Raw genomic sequence first — 13,798 nt, 5'->3', positions numbered from 1 at the left:
CATAGATGTATCTACAGTTTTGCATGTGGACAAGCCCTCACAGGTGCAAACTAAACTTCTATAAGCCAAGTTTAAACCGATATAGGAGTAGCCACACACAGTGTTGCCCCAGTTTAACTAAATCAGTTTAATTTAAAATCATGCCTTCAGTATTTAAATTGGTGCAACTGTGTAGTTCTGGCCTCAGTCATTATAAATTATAGCAGCCCTCTCTTAGTCAATACTACCATCCTGTGGCCATTTCTTTAAAGTTACAACAACTGAAAAAAAAAATCAAAGCCTACCCTTTCTCACTAGTATTAAAAGCATTTTCCCTTGTCATAAAATGTGTGGCTCTATGAATTCTAGGTTTATTTTCTCGCAGTGGTTAAACCTGGAGGCAAGGCATCAGGATTCCTGAGTGATATTCCCAGCTATGGGGACGAGTGTGGTTTAGTAGTTAAAGCAGGAAGAAGGTAGGCGACTCTATCCTATTCTCTCTTCCCAGCTCTGCTACTGATTCACTGGATAAACTTGAACAGTTCACTTTATCTCTGTGTGCCTGAGATTCCCCATCTTTAAAATGGAGATAATATTTAACCATTTCAGAAGGGGATTGTGAAGATTCCTCAGATGAAAAGAGCAATAGAAGTGTAAAGTATTATTACATTAAACACATGGAAAACTTTTCCCCAGAAGATTCACAGAGAAGCCCAGGGCTCAGCAATGAGACGAATTAACTAACGAGTGTTTTATTTTGCAGTAGAGAAGAAAAAGTCAACTAAAGTTACTCTGGATTTATATTGGTGGAACTGAATGCCAAATCTGGTCCTAAATGTTTAATTTGTGGATATGTGGGTACTAACACATGTCCATGATATTGTAACAATGTCCCAAAACATCCCCTTCTCCAAGGTAGAGAGGACAAAAACCCAATGATTATCCATTTGTGGTAGCAAAATTAGCCTGACAACACTCTGTGAAGTTGTTGACTTATCCCAGTTTTATTGATGTGTGAATTGAGGCAGAGAGGTGAAGTGGTTAGCCCAACAAGATCCCAGAGCAAGTTAGATCCTGTCTACACTGCAACTATAACCCAAGTCAGGGAGACAATGTGAGCTGTAGCTCAGGAAAGCTTATGCGCAAATAAATGTGTTAGTCTCTAAGGTGCCACAAGTCCTCCTTTTCTTTTTGCGAATACAGACTAACACGGCTGCTACTCTGAAACCTGTAATTACAAGGACAGTTGATCCTTGATTTGGCTACAATGCCATTAAAATCTGTTGTGTAGACAGAGCCGTAAGTGGGCTAAAGCTAGGAATAAAATTGAAGTCTACTTTCTCTCTCAGTCCTGTGTGTTATTCACAGTGCAATCCTCTCTTTCTTCTGGAAATTTCAGACAGGGAGCTGTTATCACTGGAATGCATGCCTGAGCCATGAACTTCCCACATATATTCATGGGGTTGATAATGCTGAGGTGATTGACATTAAACATTTTTTACTTATGAGAGTTCAGCAGCAGGACTACTTTCAAATTTAAGTGGCATAGCTAGATTCTCAGCAAAAAATATGGGAAATAAAACGTTACCTGAGCATGGAGTCCAGGAGCTGAAGCCTTTCCATTTTAAAAGTCATTTGGCAGGGATGACGTATCGTCCTTGTTCCTTTCAGAAGGGGCACTGGGAGACCGACTCACCCGCTTTCCCACTGAATTCCTGGAGGAGCAGTTGTACACTGAGGTGTATCCCTTCTGGGTCAGGGGACAGAATCGTTTGGTGTGAGCTTTATCCTGTGTGGCCCCACACTGGGGGCAGATGTAATTACGCAGGATTGGACATTCCACCCGTCCCTTCTTGTCTTTTAAATTGTGCGCCATATAAATATTCCTTGACTCTCCATTGTGCTTGCAAAAAACACAGAGAGAATTTCCTGTCAGAGTCACTGGGGAAAGGTCTGTTCTGAATGTGGGACTGTCTACCTCATCTTCAGAGACAGCAGTCACCTGCAAGTTGTCCCATTTATTCTGCTGTTTTTGTATCTCTTCCACCACTTTTGCCAGCCCCAGATAGTCCTTCCACATGTCAAACATCTGAATATCCTGCATCTTGTAACTCTCAAGATGGCTCTTAGTCCCTCCCCGAATGTGTTTGGGGAGTAAATAGCAAAATGTGCTTTTACTTTATAAAAGGGCCATCAGAGGTCTCTCCAAAGGAGCCAATCACATCTTTGGAATCCTACCTGACAAATATAGTCAGTCCCCTCCCCCATCAGTCAGCCTGGAGCCAATGAGTCTGGTTGCTTTTTTGTCTTCATCCTTTTTCATTTTAAAGGGTTATCTCAAAGAAAAGTTCTAAAAGACAACTGTCCTGCAACATTACCTTGTCACATGTTTAGGTGCTTGTTTTTTTAAAAAATATTGAAATGAAAGGTAAGCTATTCTTACAATAATACAGTTTTTACATTTTGGAAAAAAAAAAACAAAAAAACATTACCTTGTCAGAAAACCTGGGGTTTAAAGTCACAAAAATCTGTGACTTTTAGACCAAGTATTAAGAATTATATAGCTTTGTAACAATGCTGAAATTTCAAAGAGATTTTTTAGTGGCAAATAGGACACGGGCTAAACGTTTGATTGTAAATGCTGCGGCTTAAACTCCATTTCTGCTGAATTTCTCATCAAGTTCTTCTACTATTATTACCTTGACTTTTGCAACTCCCTTCTTTAAGGCTTTCCAATTCCCAGCTCTCTAGACTCCTTAGCACTGGACACTTTCATATATACAAAAAGTGGATCAGCTACACCACCAACTGCATCTTTGAACACAGGCTGACCAATATTGTCCATTGTTCACTTGTACTCCCCTGTCTGTGGCCTGGTCTACACTAGGAAATTAGGCACTTACATCACTCAGTGACGTAAAAAATCCTCACTCCTAAGCAAGGCAATTAAACTGACCTAACCCCCAGTATAGACTGTGCTCAGTCGATGGGAAAATTCTCCTGTTGACCTAGCTACCACTTCTTGGGGAGGCAGAGTACCTATGCTGACAGGAGAACCCCTCCTGTTGGTGTAGGTTGTATCTTCACGGAAGCGCTACATCGGCACTGCTGCAGCGTCTTAAAGTATAGACGAGCCCTTAATCTATCTCTTGTCTCATACTTGGATTGCAAACTCCTTGGGGCAGGGACCATCTTTTGGTTCTGTGTTTGTACAACACCTACCACAATGAGGTCCTGTTCAATAACTAGGGCTCTTAGATTCTATAATAATACAAATAATAATAAATCAACTTCCCTTGCTCTCTATTTATTTCAAGATCCAATTAAAAATTGCCTCCCAGACTGCTGAACTTTTATACCTCTGAACAAAAATCTGTTATGATTTGATGTTTTGGTAATTAATGTAAATATTTCTATTGATCTTAGATTTAAAAAAACAACAACTCTCGGCCCTGTCCTCAGCTGGTGTAAACTGTCATAGTCAGCTATAGGAGCTAAACCAATTTATGCCAGGTTTGCCCCCTCTCCCCCACTCCATTTTAGCAAGACTTTTTGAATTTTGGGCCTAACTATTTTGGACAGTCTTTGTAAACTTGCATTCCCATTGTCAAATTTTACAGGGCCTAATCTTGCAGTCCTTACTCAAACAACAGGAGTTTTGCTGAGTAAGGACATGTGTGATTGGGCCCATAATGTTCATATTCCCTTCTACCTAGGAAATGTTCTCTTGGCTTTTCATACCCAAACATCTAGGTACTGGAATTCATCTGTTGAAATCTATCCACTGCAACAATGAGGGAACCACAGCAGATTTCCATCTCATTAGAATTGATTTTCAAGCTGCAGGAGACCTGACTATAAAAATTGCTTTTCACGGAACAACTGAAATACTTTTCGTATGCTCAGGTCTCCTTTGCAAAATAACTAAATAACAGGCACATAGGATGAAATCCTGACTGCAGACAGATCTGAGTTCGCTGCTCTAACCACTAGACATGTTCCCTGCCATTAAATTGTGACTCGCCATTTTTGGTTTCAAATTTATAGTCTGACCAACAGGATTGACAAAACTGCAGCCAATTCTGCTAGGATTGTCATCCAAAATCTTAAGAATAATATTAACTTCTCAGCCAACGCTTCACAAAACATCTGCCACCTCAGTCTCACTTATAAATGAAGATCTTTGCAAGACTTACAATGCTGTCTACAAGTATCTGAAACACCAAGGTGAAAAAAGGATTATTTAGGATAGTCCGAGGAGTTGTGACATAAATAATAAAAGGAAATTTAAGATGAGTATCTGAAAATACAAGTCCTAATGGTAAAATTAGTGGAATAATCTCCCCAAGAAAAGACAGGTTTCAGAGTAACAGCTGTGTTAGTCTGTATTCGCAAAAAGAAAAGGAGTACTTGTGGCACCTTAGAGACTAACCAATTTATTAGAGCATAAGCTTTCGTGAGCTACAGCTCACTATAAGTGAGCTGTAGCTCACGAAAGCTTATGCTCTAATAAATTGGTTAGTCTCTAAGGTGCCACAAGTACTCCCTTTCTTCCCAAGAAAAGAGGAATTATCTATCTATCCTGTTTTACCATGCTCATCACTGTAGTTTCTGAATGCTTATCTAAGCCCTGTTGCTCAAGTCTTTTAAAACTACACAGAGCACTTGACAATAGACTGCAGAGAACAGGCATACACTAATTGAGATATAGACTAGCTGAGGATAAAGCCCTAATACGTCTTTTATATTTAAATTTTATGATGATTGAAGTTAATGGCAGATGCAAGCACCTATGAAAATCAGTCCACTATTTTTTGTTTTTTAAAAGTATTATTTACTTCACAAGGACTTTGAAATTCTCCAGCCTTTGTCTTGCATGCCTATATTGTATTTAGATTATCATTTCCTGAAAGGTCCTAAGCATTCCAAATGAAGTGATGTCCCATCCCTTTGTCAGCAAAAGGTCAGAAGACAAGGTCATTCCCATGTGATGTGTCCATTCCAATCACAGTTGCATTCATTGATCAGTGAGTTTTTCCTTCAACAACACAACCCACCGACAGCAATGAATGTTGATTGTGACTTTTTGGGCTTGTAAGAATCTGTCCGCAAGCACCATAGGAACGGAGTTGGGGCACTGAGATTAAGCATATATAACATATTCATGCTTATATAGCAGGAAGATCTCAAAGAACTTTAAAAACATTAATTAAACCTATATAGGAAGGGCAGTATTATTCCTATTTTATAGATAGGGAAACTGAGACACTACTCACTGATTTTATTCCAGAATAATTTATTCTTCTTTGGAAGTACACTAATTATTCTAGCATAAAATTACTTTTATTCTGGAACAAAGTGTCCATACAGGGAGCTACTCTGCAATAATAATTGCAGAATACCTTATTTCACAATAGCGATTCTGGTCAATTTCCCTATGTAGACAAGTCCCTTGTCTAGACAACGTCTTGGTGGCAGACACATGAGCAAGAGGAACAGTCAACTCTGTTTGACTTTAGCCCACTAATGTGTGTTTTGAATGCCTCACACTAGCTGAGCTGTGATACCCACATAAGTGGTTGCAACTGTGCAGTTTAGAACAGGAACTGTCTTCAGGAGCAGAAATACTTTACCCTTTGGGAAAGGCATTGTGGATTTATGATTAGGGAAGGGGATTTTGAATAAGGAGTCCTGAGCTATTCTGCAATAGTTAGTCTACTCATTTTCCCTTTATAGACAAGCCCTAGGAGCTAAAGGTCTGATAGTAGATTGTTAGCTAACTCAACGTAATTAACACCTTCTAACCAAGACAAAGTAATTGTATTTTAGAATGTACTAAGCTGTTTGAGTGAAGACCTTGTGGGAGACCTGGTTTTAAACTCAAACCGTTCAATTCAGTTGCTGCTACTCAGGCTGCAGGGTACACTCAACGGTCGATGGTTTAGCCTTACTAAGAAAACTCACCGACAGCGTTGAATGTTCACCGAAACCTTTGCATCTTTGTAGTTTAGGCCACATGCATTGCTGGACATTTTGAGTCTTGGCACACAACAGACAGCTTTGCCCTCCTTTTGTTATTTCCCTCACTTCCTATCCCCAGTCCAATCCCAAATACAGCTGTCGTTGTCATTCTTCGTTCATTCTGCTTTGACCATGTCTCCTGACTCCTTAAATACACATGTAGCTTCCATATCTCTTACTTGCTTCTCCTCACCTGGACTGCTCAGTTCCACATATATTTCTGCCTTCATCTCATCCTGTATTCCTCCCCACTCCTTACATTCCATTCAAGCTACCGTTCTCACTGCTTCTTTTTGGTATGTCCACGCATCAAAGCAAAATCCAGGGCTGGCCCATGCCAACTGACCTGGCCTCTCAAGGCTCAGGCTGTGGAGCTGTTTCATTTCTGTGAAGACTTCCGGGCTCGGCCCTGGAAGTGTCACAGAGCGTAGCTAAAAGCACCTCTTCACCCAGGCCTCATCTCAGTACCATTGCATGGTGACTTCCGCTGACTCAAAGCATTGTGCCCCAAAATACAGTGTAGAGAAGCACAGAGAAACTCAGGCTTGGTCTACAACAGCTGCCCCCACCCCCCAGCTGTCAGCCAGGCACAGAGCTCACAGCTGGAGCTCCTGCCCCTCACACTGGGGTGACAGCCCCAGCTGTGAGCCCTGGGCAGGACTCCATTTCATAGGGCAGAGCCTAGCAGCCTTTCTCGTCAATTTCAGGGCTCTAGCTGTGAGCCCCTGGCTGCTGTTCTGAGCCTGAGGCTGCCTTGAAATTGACAAGAAAGGCTGGTAGGCTCCCTACTATGAAATTGAGCCCTGGGCCTGGCTCACAGCTCTGGCTGTCACCCCGGGGTGGATGGGGGGCTCCATCTGTGAGCCCCGTGCAGCTGTCTGTGCCCCACAGTGCCCCAGTTCAGTTGGTGCTGTGCAAGTGCTCCTGGTGAGGGCACACACCATTGGCAGAAGGAGGGTAGTGTGGACACCAACAGCCAATTGACTTACTGCTATGGCTGTAGGTCGACCTAAATTAGTTGACCTAGTTTTGTAGTGTAGACAAGCCCTCTGTAACCAGCCAGCAGTGATACTGTTTTATAATGCTCATATTCGCCCCTTAGGTACCGTGGTCAGAGAGAGAGACAGAGAGAGAGAGACAGAGTGAAGTGCACACCGTAGTGGGTAGAGGCTTCAGCACCAATTCAACACCTTCTCCATACTGACTGCACCTGGCTTTGGGTTCCCCTTCCACAAGGAGAAGAATGACTGAGGAGCTTGCAGATACGAAACTCACTGCTGGGCAGAGGCTACTTATGCCTGCCGATAAGGGGAGAGCAGAATGAGGGCAGCTGGCTTCAGCACTGTTACTGAGCATGCTCAATACAAGCCAAGCAGCAAATCTGGGGGGCATGTGACCCTGCATCCCCATTCACTGTCTCTGGCTGGCTTTCTCTGTACAGTAGATCTTGGGTTTCTTCTTGGGAATTCCAGCAATGCTAGCATTCAAGCTCCTCACATCAACACCTCAGCAGATGGCATTCCATGGTGTTCCATTCCCTGCATAGAAGAGAAGTCTGATGAGAAATGCTAATACAAGATAGAGCAACATGTCCCTAGTGAGAAAAGGCCTTCCTACCTTAATCACTCTGGGATGAATTTCCTTCTCTGGAGGCTCACATCCATTTCTGAAGAGTTTATGATTTCCTATAAGGGAAAAAAATATCACATTTCTAGCCCTCTGGTTGTGCAGAAAATCTTCCAAATGCAAACACATGCCAACTTGTCTGAATCTACAGCGGGTAACAGCACATTGAGGGAAGTCTGAAGGGAAGTCTCATCTCAATGAGGTGTTGATGACAAAGCTTAATGCTGAGGATTTTAAGAGCAATTTTAGAGACCATTAAAGGCATTTAATTATTTCACTGCTGATCAATTTTGCAGAAATACTATTGCCACAGGCAAGAATGTAGACAAACTGCTACAATCAAGTTACATGTGTTAAACTGGGTTAAACTGTGTACGTTGGTGTTGTGTGGGGTATTCAGTTGAATGAAACTAAACTCTCAATCTCAGCTGAGCCAGCTCAGTTGAAAAAAGTACCTTTTTTCCTAGTCTAAGGGCTGAATCATCAATCTGTATGGGGAAACTGAGCAGCATAGCTATAGCAGAATAATTATACCACTGACTATAGCAATATGGAGTTATGCTGGCATAGTGATAGTGGCATAATTATTCCACTATAGCTATGCAAGTCAATTTCCCCATGTAGACATACTCCTGACCAAGGTCCAAAACATTAGTCAAGACAAGATTAGAGTTTTAAAAGTGGAAATTAGACAGAACTAGATAAAACAACGGTAACAACTCACATTAAAGGTCTTGGCTTCACTAAGAAATGATATTCTTTAACATGACACCTTACACATGTTAAAATCCTAGTGAACACACGGCAAGTTGTAGTTTGAACAAGTGCTAGCTAGTCAAGCAAAACCCTAGTCTTCCCCATAGCTATAGGGTGCATCTTCTCTAGGGGAAAAGTGTGTTCTTAATTATTGTAAACTAGCACATGGTAACTAACATGAGATAAAATCCTAGTGAAGACAAGGCAATGTGCAGTTTTAACACAAGGTCAAAGTAAACCCTTGTGGGCATAGGGTATAGGCATCCCCATAATCTTTACCTTGATCTGTTAACCCACATATCTGTGCCTCACTTTACCCATCTGTGAAACAGCTGTTATTATCCATACCTAGCTGATAGAAGAGTTTCAGTATGAGATTAATTTAACTGACATCTGTTATACTCTTTGAGATCCACAGATGAAAAATGCCAGACTAGAGGAGTATTATCCTACTTCCCTTGCTGAACGTATTTGCAGAGTAGAAATGTATGCTGTTTAAGAATCCAATCCTGCACACTCCTGAAGTCACTCAGCTCCTGCTGAAGTCATTGAGAGCCGAGGGCCACTTACAGCATGCATCCGATGAAGTGAGCTGTAGCTCACGAAAGCTTATGCTCAAATAAATGTGTTAGTCTCTAAGGTGCCACAAGTCCTCCTGTTCTTTCAACATCAGGCAAGGCATGACCCTAAAATAATCTGTTTGTGCATTACTTTATCAGTACCAGCAGGTGGCAGTGCAGCCCAGCCATCCCATCCCTTGGTAGCAGCAGCAGATCAGAATGATGAACCTCTCAGGCGGAATCTGTCTCTTGCTATATTTTTGTATCCATTCAGAAAAATGTTCCCGATTAAGAGAATTTAAAAGGACTAGAAATTACTCTGTGCAGCCAGTAGGTGTGCAGGGTTGAGAGTTTTAAAAAACGTTTTATGTAATATTAAATATATATGGAGACCCTTTCATCTTGAAAAATTCCAGTATGCTTTACAACTGAAGACCCCATGCTGTTCTTACCTACACAGGAGCAAAAAAGCCAGTGGAATTGGCTAGGGATGAATTCAGATACCACTGTGATGAGCAGGGTATAAAAACATAGGTCAGATAGAATAGATTACATTAGATAGAGGCTGCAGTTATGCAATATGCTTCTCTCAGCCTCTGGAAGCCCCTTCCCAGACGTAGAGCAGAGTTGGGGTACTGTGGGTCAGGAGGGAATGTGTCATGAGGGGGATGGGCAGCAACTACTTGACATGGCATGCTCCCAGAGCATAGCAAATTTCTCAGGGGAAATCTGCACAGGAGTTAATGTTGCTCCAGCTGCTGGTGGAACTAGAGGAGTGGTCCCCAAACTGGGGTTGGTGAACCCCTGGGGGTTCACGAAATGATACAGGGTGTTCTTGTGAAAAAATTCCCTAATGACAGAGCTGTCACTAGGGACCCCGGGCAGCACGGGGCCAGCAGCACAGAGCCCCTGGACTTCCAAGAGCTAAGCAGATGAAACAAAGCATATCTATCACACTGAAAGAACAGGAGGACTTGTGGCACCTTAGAGACTAACAAATGTATTTGAGCATAAGCTTTCGTGAGCTACAGCTCACTTCATCGGATGCATTCAGTGGAAAAACCGATGAAGTGAGCTGTAGCTCACGAAAGCTTCTGCTCAAATAAATTTGTTAGTCTCTAAGGTGCCACAAGTCCTCCTGTTCTTTTTGCAAATACAGACTAACATGGCTGCTACTCTGAATCCTATCACACTGAGGAGATTTAAACTTCAAGACTCCTTATAAGAAAGGGAGGTGAATATTTTTTGCTGTTTTTAAAATTAAATAGGCAGCTAATATTGTTTTTAACATTATTATGAAGAACAAGTTTAAGCTTTGTTGTAACATGCGTTGTTTGCCTGGACTGCTCAAGACCTGAATGCTTGTGTAGGGGGAACTCTGTGAGTTGACTTCTTGAATACCTTTGTGGTTTTTCACATCTGATACTCCTTGGTGAAACACAGGAGCCTTATTCAAGGTGATACAAGCTACGAAAGTGAGATCTTGGAAGAGTGTTGCTGTTTTCATAATGTAATTAAAATACTGTAATGATAAATAATAATTAATAATAAATAGTGCATAATCAGCATGTCATAAAAAACAAATTTTATATTTCCAAGATCACTGCTTTTATAATTTATACTCAGATAAAGGAGAAAATCCCTGGAAATATTCATTTTTAGGAGGGAGTTCGCAAGACATGACATTTTAGTGAAAGGTGTTCACAGGTTCTTAAAGTTTGGGAATCATTCAACTAGAGCAGTGCTGCACCAAATACCTGTGCGTGCTTTTCGGACCACGGTCTTTAGGAGCTGTAGCCAAGTTGGCGGGTGGGATGGTATAGAAAGGCACCATACCGCAGCTGATGCCAGAGGCAGTCTGTCTGGAGGACAGAGGCTGGCACCATACCTCTAGAAGGGGCACTAGAGGAGCAGCTCCAGGGATCATCCACTGGACAACAGCCTTAAAATATGCATCCCCTCTGGCTGCCATGCAGTGCAGAAAGGGGCTGGGCCGTACCCTGCAATCCCCCCGACTTGGGAGTGTCTAGCACTGCAGTGCCTGCTAAGATGCCATGGAATGGACACTTGCGGTCATGGAGTACAAGCACCAGGAGTATGGCCCCGGTAGGAACAGTGTTCGCTGCATCTTACTCGTAGACGGGGAGTCAGAATCTGTGTCTTTACACAAAACCTAAAACACTGGGCCTGATCCTCAGCTCTCATAAAACAAATGAACTCCATTGAAGTCAACAGAGGAGCTATGCTGATTTGCACCAGCTGAGGATCTGGCCCTGCAAATACCCTTGTAAAGTGCAAACAGGTCACATTCTGCCCTCACTTCCACCTGGGTATCTTCCTTGAAGTGAGTGGGATTAAATGGACTCTGGCCATTTAGAATAAATCCAGCAGCTCTTCTTTTTCTTTTGAATTTTGTTGCACACTCTGATTTTTTTTAAAATTCTAGCTCTGCTCTTTCCATTCCTTCTTACTGTGGAGATGTCTTGGTTACAATATGTCAGAGAAAACCATGGGTTTATATTAACAATATGCAAAGATGTTCAAAAAGTCACTTTCTCTGTTTTTTGCCGGCACAAACATCTTCTTCCCCCTCCCCCTCAAGCCACGTGACAGGTTCTGTGCAACCAGTTCCATAAATTTCAGCCAGATCCAGTGTGTCACATATTTAATGCAGCCCTTGCCTGCCTCTTGCAATCTCTTTACATAAAATCCTCCAAGTATTACCCAGCAACATTGAGACAGCCTTCAGCTTCCCTTACATTAGTCAAACGTGGCGTGTACGAGCATGGTGTGGGATAAGCCCTCCCATTCCAGTGCTGTTCTAGGGGTTTCTTTTCAGACCACTTTGTTGCCTCATGCAGTGGCGGATTATGGGCCGCTGTGGCCCCTGGATCTAGTGCAAACTCAGGCCTCACTATGTCCTCCCCAGAATCCCACAGGAAAGGGAGTATGAGCATCATTCACAAAATGCCATTGATGAAAGCCTGGCCCCATCAAAATCAATGGGGCCATTGACTTCAGTAGGGTCAGTATTTCACCCTATGTTGATAGGCTTTACAAGTGATAGATGATAAATCCACAAAAGGGTTTATATACAAATGACGGCTAGATAGATAGATAGATGCTCTCCCCACCATCCTCCATCTATATGGAGCTTTATAGTTCCGGGTGGAGTGTAGCTTAGAAGAGAGGAGCCAAGAGATGGCTATTCCCTCCACAGCAACACCTTTTTTCGATCCCACTGGAATTATCTTGCTCTTGCAACTCCCTCGTGCTGACAAACCTTTCCCCTCATGCCTAGAAATATTTAGGGGCCAGCAGCAAGCTCATGATGGATTTGACTGACTGCAGATACCAGGCCCCGGTCACACGGGAAAGCGTGGATGGGGGGTGAGGGAGGGAGCAGGGCGTGGTTAATGGGGTGTGTTACTGGCAGGGATTCATTGGACCCTGGATTGGCCAGAAATTGCTGTCTCCATTGATTTAGGGGTAGCACTTAGCTCTGATCAATTGATCTGTTGCTCCCTGGCCCATCCTTCATCCATGCCACTGCTGCTGCTCTGAAGTTCCCAGTAATCACAACTGATGCCAAGTGATGATGGCTGGGCTTGGGGTTGAAGAGAAACAAATCTCTGCAAATATATGTTTCCCTGGCTAATTCTGGGGGGAAAGGGATGAGTGTCTTTCCAGATTCTCCTCCATTTACTGACCCATCATCAGACTAAAAAGCTTGAGTCACATCCATCCTGTCTTCCATGACAGGTAAATGTAGCTGGCTCAGAAACTGCTCAATACTGCTTCTGAGTCAGCCAGAGATTAAGGGAGGCAGGACAGGGAGCAATGCAGGGCCTCACCTCAGCAGAGACTGTCAGCTCACAGTGATCCCAGCCCCTGTCAAGGCAGCATATGAGCTACCTGGATTTCTAACCTGTTTGGGAAGGGCAGTGGAAGTAACCTTCTTACCTTCCTGAGGGCTGCAGGGATGAGATGGTATCGGCCCAAAGTGAAACAGCAGCCTCTGTGTGTCCAAATGAACTTGCATCATGTCTCTTTTAGAAGGCAAAGAAAAAGTATCACTGCAATAAAGAAACAACAATATCTATGTAATAAGCATTCCAGTCCCTGCTGGCGTTCCCCCCCGCCCCCCCACTCTTTCTCCACAGTATCCTATCAAGTACCCTTATCTTTCCAGGAGTGTTGGCTTAGGGAGGAGTCTGGTCCAGTGATTAGAGCAAAGGGAGTTCTTGTAGATTCTGTACCTGGTTCTACCATTGCCTACCTGTGGACAAGTCCCTTCACCTCTCTGTCCCACAGTTCCCCCATTCTATAAAATGGGGGTGGTAATACTGATCTACCTCTGGAGGTGGGTCAGTGCATGTTCATTCATTCATTTTTGTAAAGGGCTTTGAGATCCTCATAGGAAAGGAACAATGGACACACAAAGTATATAAGGTATCTATCAAGGTGCAGTTTGAGAGCAATGTCCTCAGACAGGCATGGGGAGGAGTAGCTACATGAGAATGGCCACACTGGGTCAGACCAAAGACCCATATAGCCCAGTATCCTGTCTTCCGACAGCGGCCAATGCCAGGTGCCACAGAGGGAATGAACAGAACAGGGAATCATCAAGTGATCCATCCCCTGTCGCCCATTCCCAGCTTCTGGCAAACAGAGGCTAGGGACACCATCCCTGCCCATCCTGGCTGATAGCCATTGATGGACCTATCCTCCATGAACTTACCTAGTTCTTTGTTGAACCCTGTTATAGTCCTGGCCTTCACAACATCCCCTGGGAAGGAGTTCCACAGGTTGACTGTGCGTTGTGTGAAGAAATACTTCCTTTTGTTTGTTTTAAA

At 43.1% G+C, this 13,798-nt stretch overlaps 1 protein-coding gene across 3 annotated transcripts in view; it reads right to left on the bottom strand.

Annotated features, from left to right (window-relative positions):
* LOC144929565 (uncharacterized) overlaps positions 1–13,798 on the bottom strand; it is a 43,851-nt gene that overhangs the window by 2,381 nt on the left and 27,672 nt on the right. The window contains exons 3-7 of one of the 3 annotated variants that reach the window (XR_013634840.1): positions 12,906–13,018; positions 10,344–10,464; positions 7,618–7,685; positions 7,156–7,538; positions 1,663–1,729 (exon numbers count right to left, since the gene is read on the bottom strand). Coding sequence is in view for 2 of the 3 variants with exons in the window: in XM_078849487.1 (XP_078705613.1) it covers positions 7,494–7,538; positions 7,618–7,685; positions 12,906–13,018 (226 nt within the window). In the remaining variant the exon portion in view is untranslated. Of the gene's footprint in view, positions 1–1,662; positions 1,730–7,155; positions 7,539–7,617; positions 7,686–10,343; positions 10,465–12,905; positions 13,019–13,798 lie in introns of those variants that run through there. The other 2 variants (XM_078849486.1, XM_078849487.1) reach the window with 2 other exon arrangements.

The sequence above is a fragment of the Lepidochelys kempii genome, chromosome 20 (assembly GCF_965140285.1).
Source record: "Lepidochelys kempii isolate rLepKem1 chromosome 20, rLepKem1.hap1, whole genome shotgun sequence".
In the NCBI taxonomy this organism is placed as follows: domain Eukaryota; kingdom Metazoa; phylum Chordata; order Testudines; family Cheloniidae; genus Lepidochelys; species Lepidochelys kempii.
Note: the sequence above shows the minus strand (reverse complement) of the source record. Positions and strands in the feature narration are given on the sequence as shown.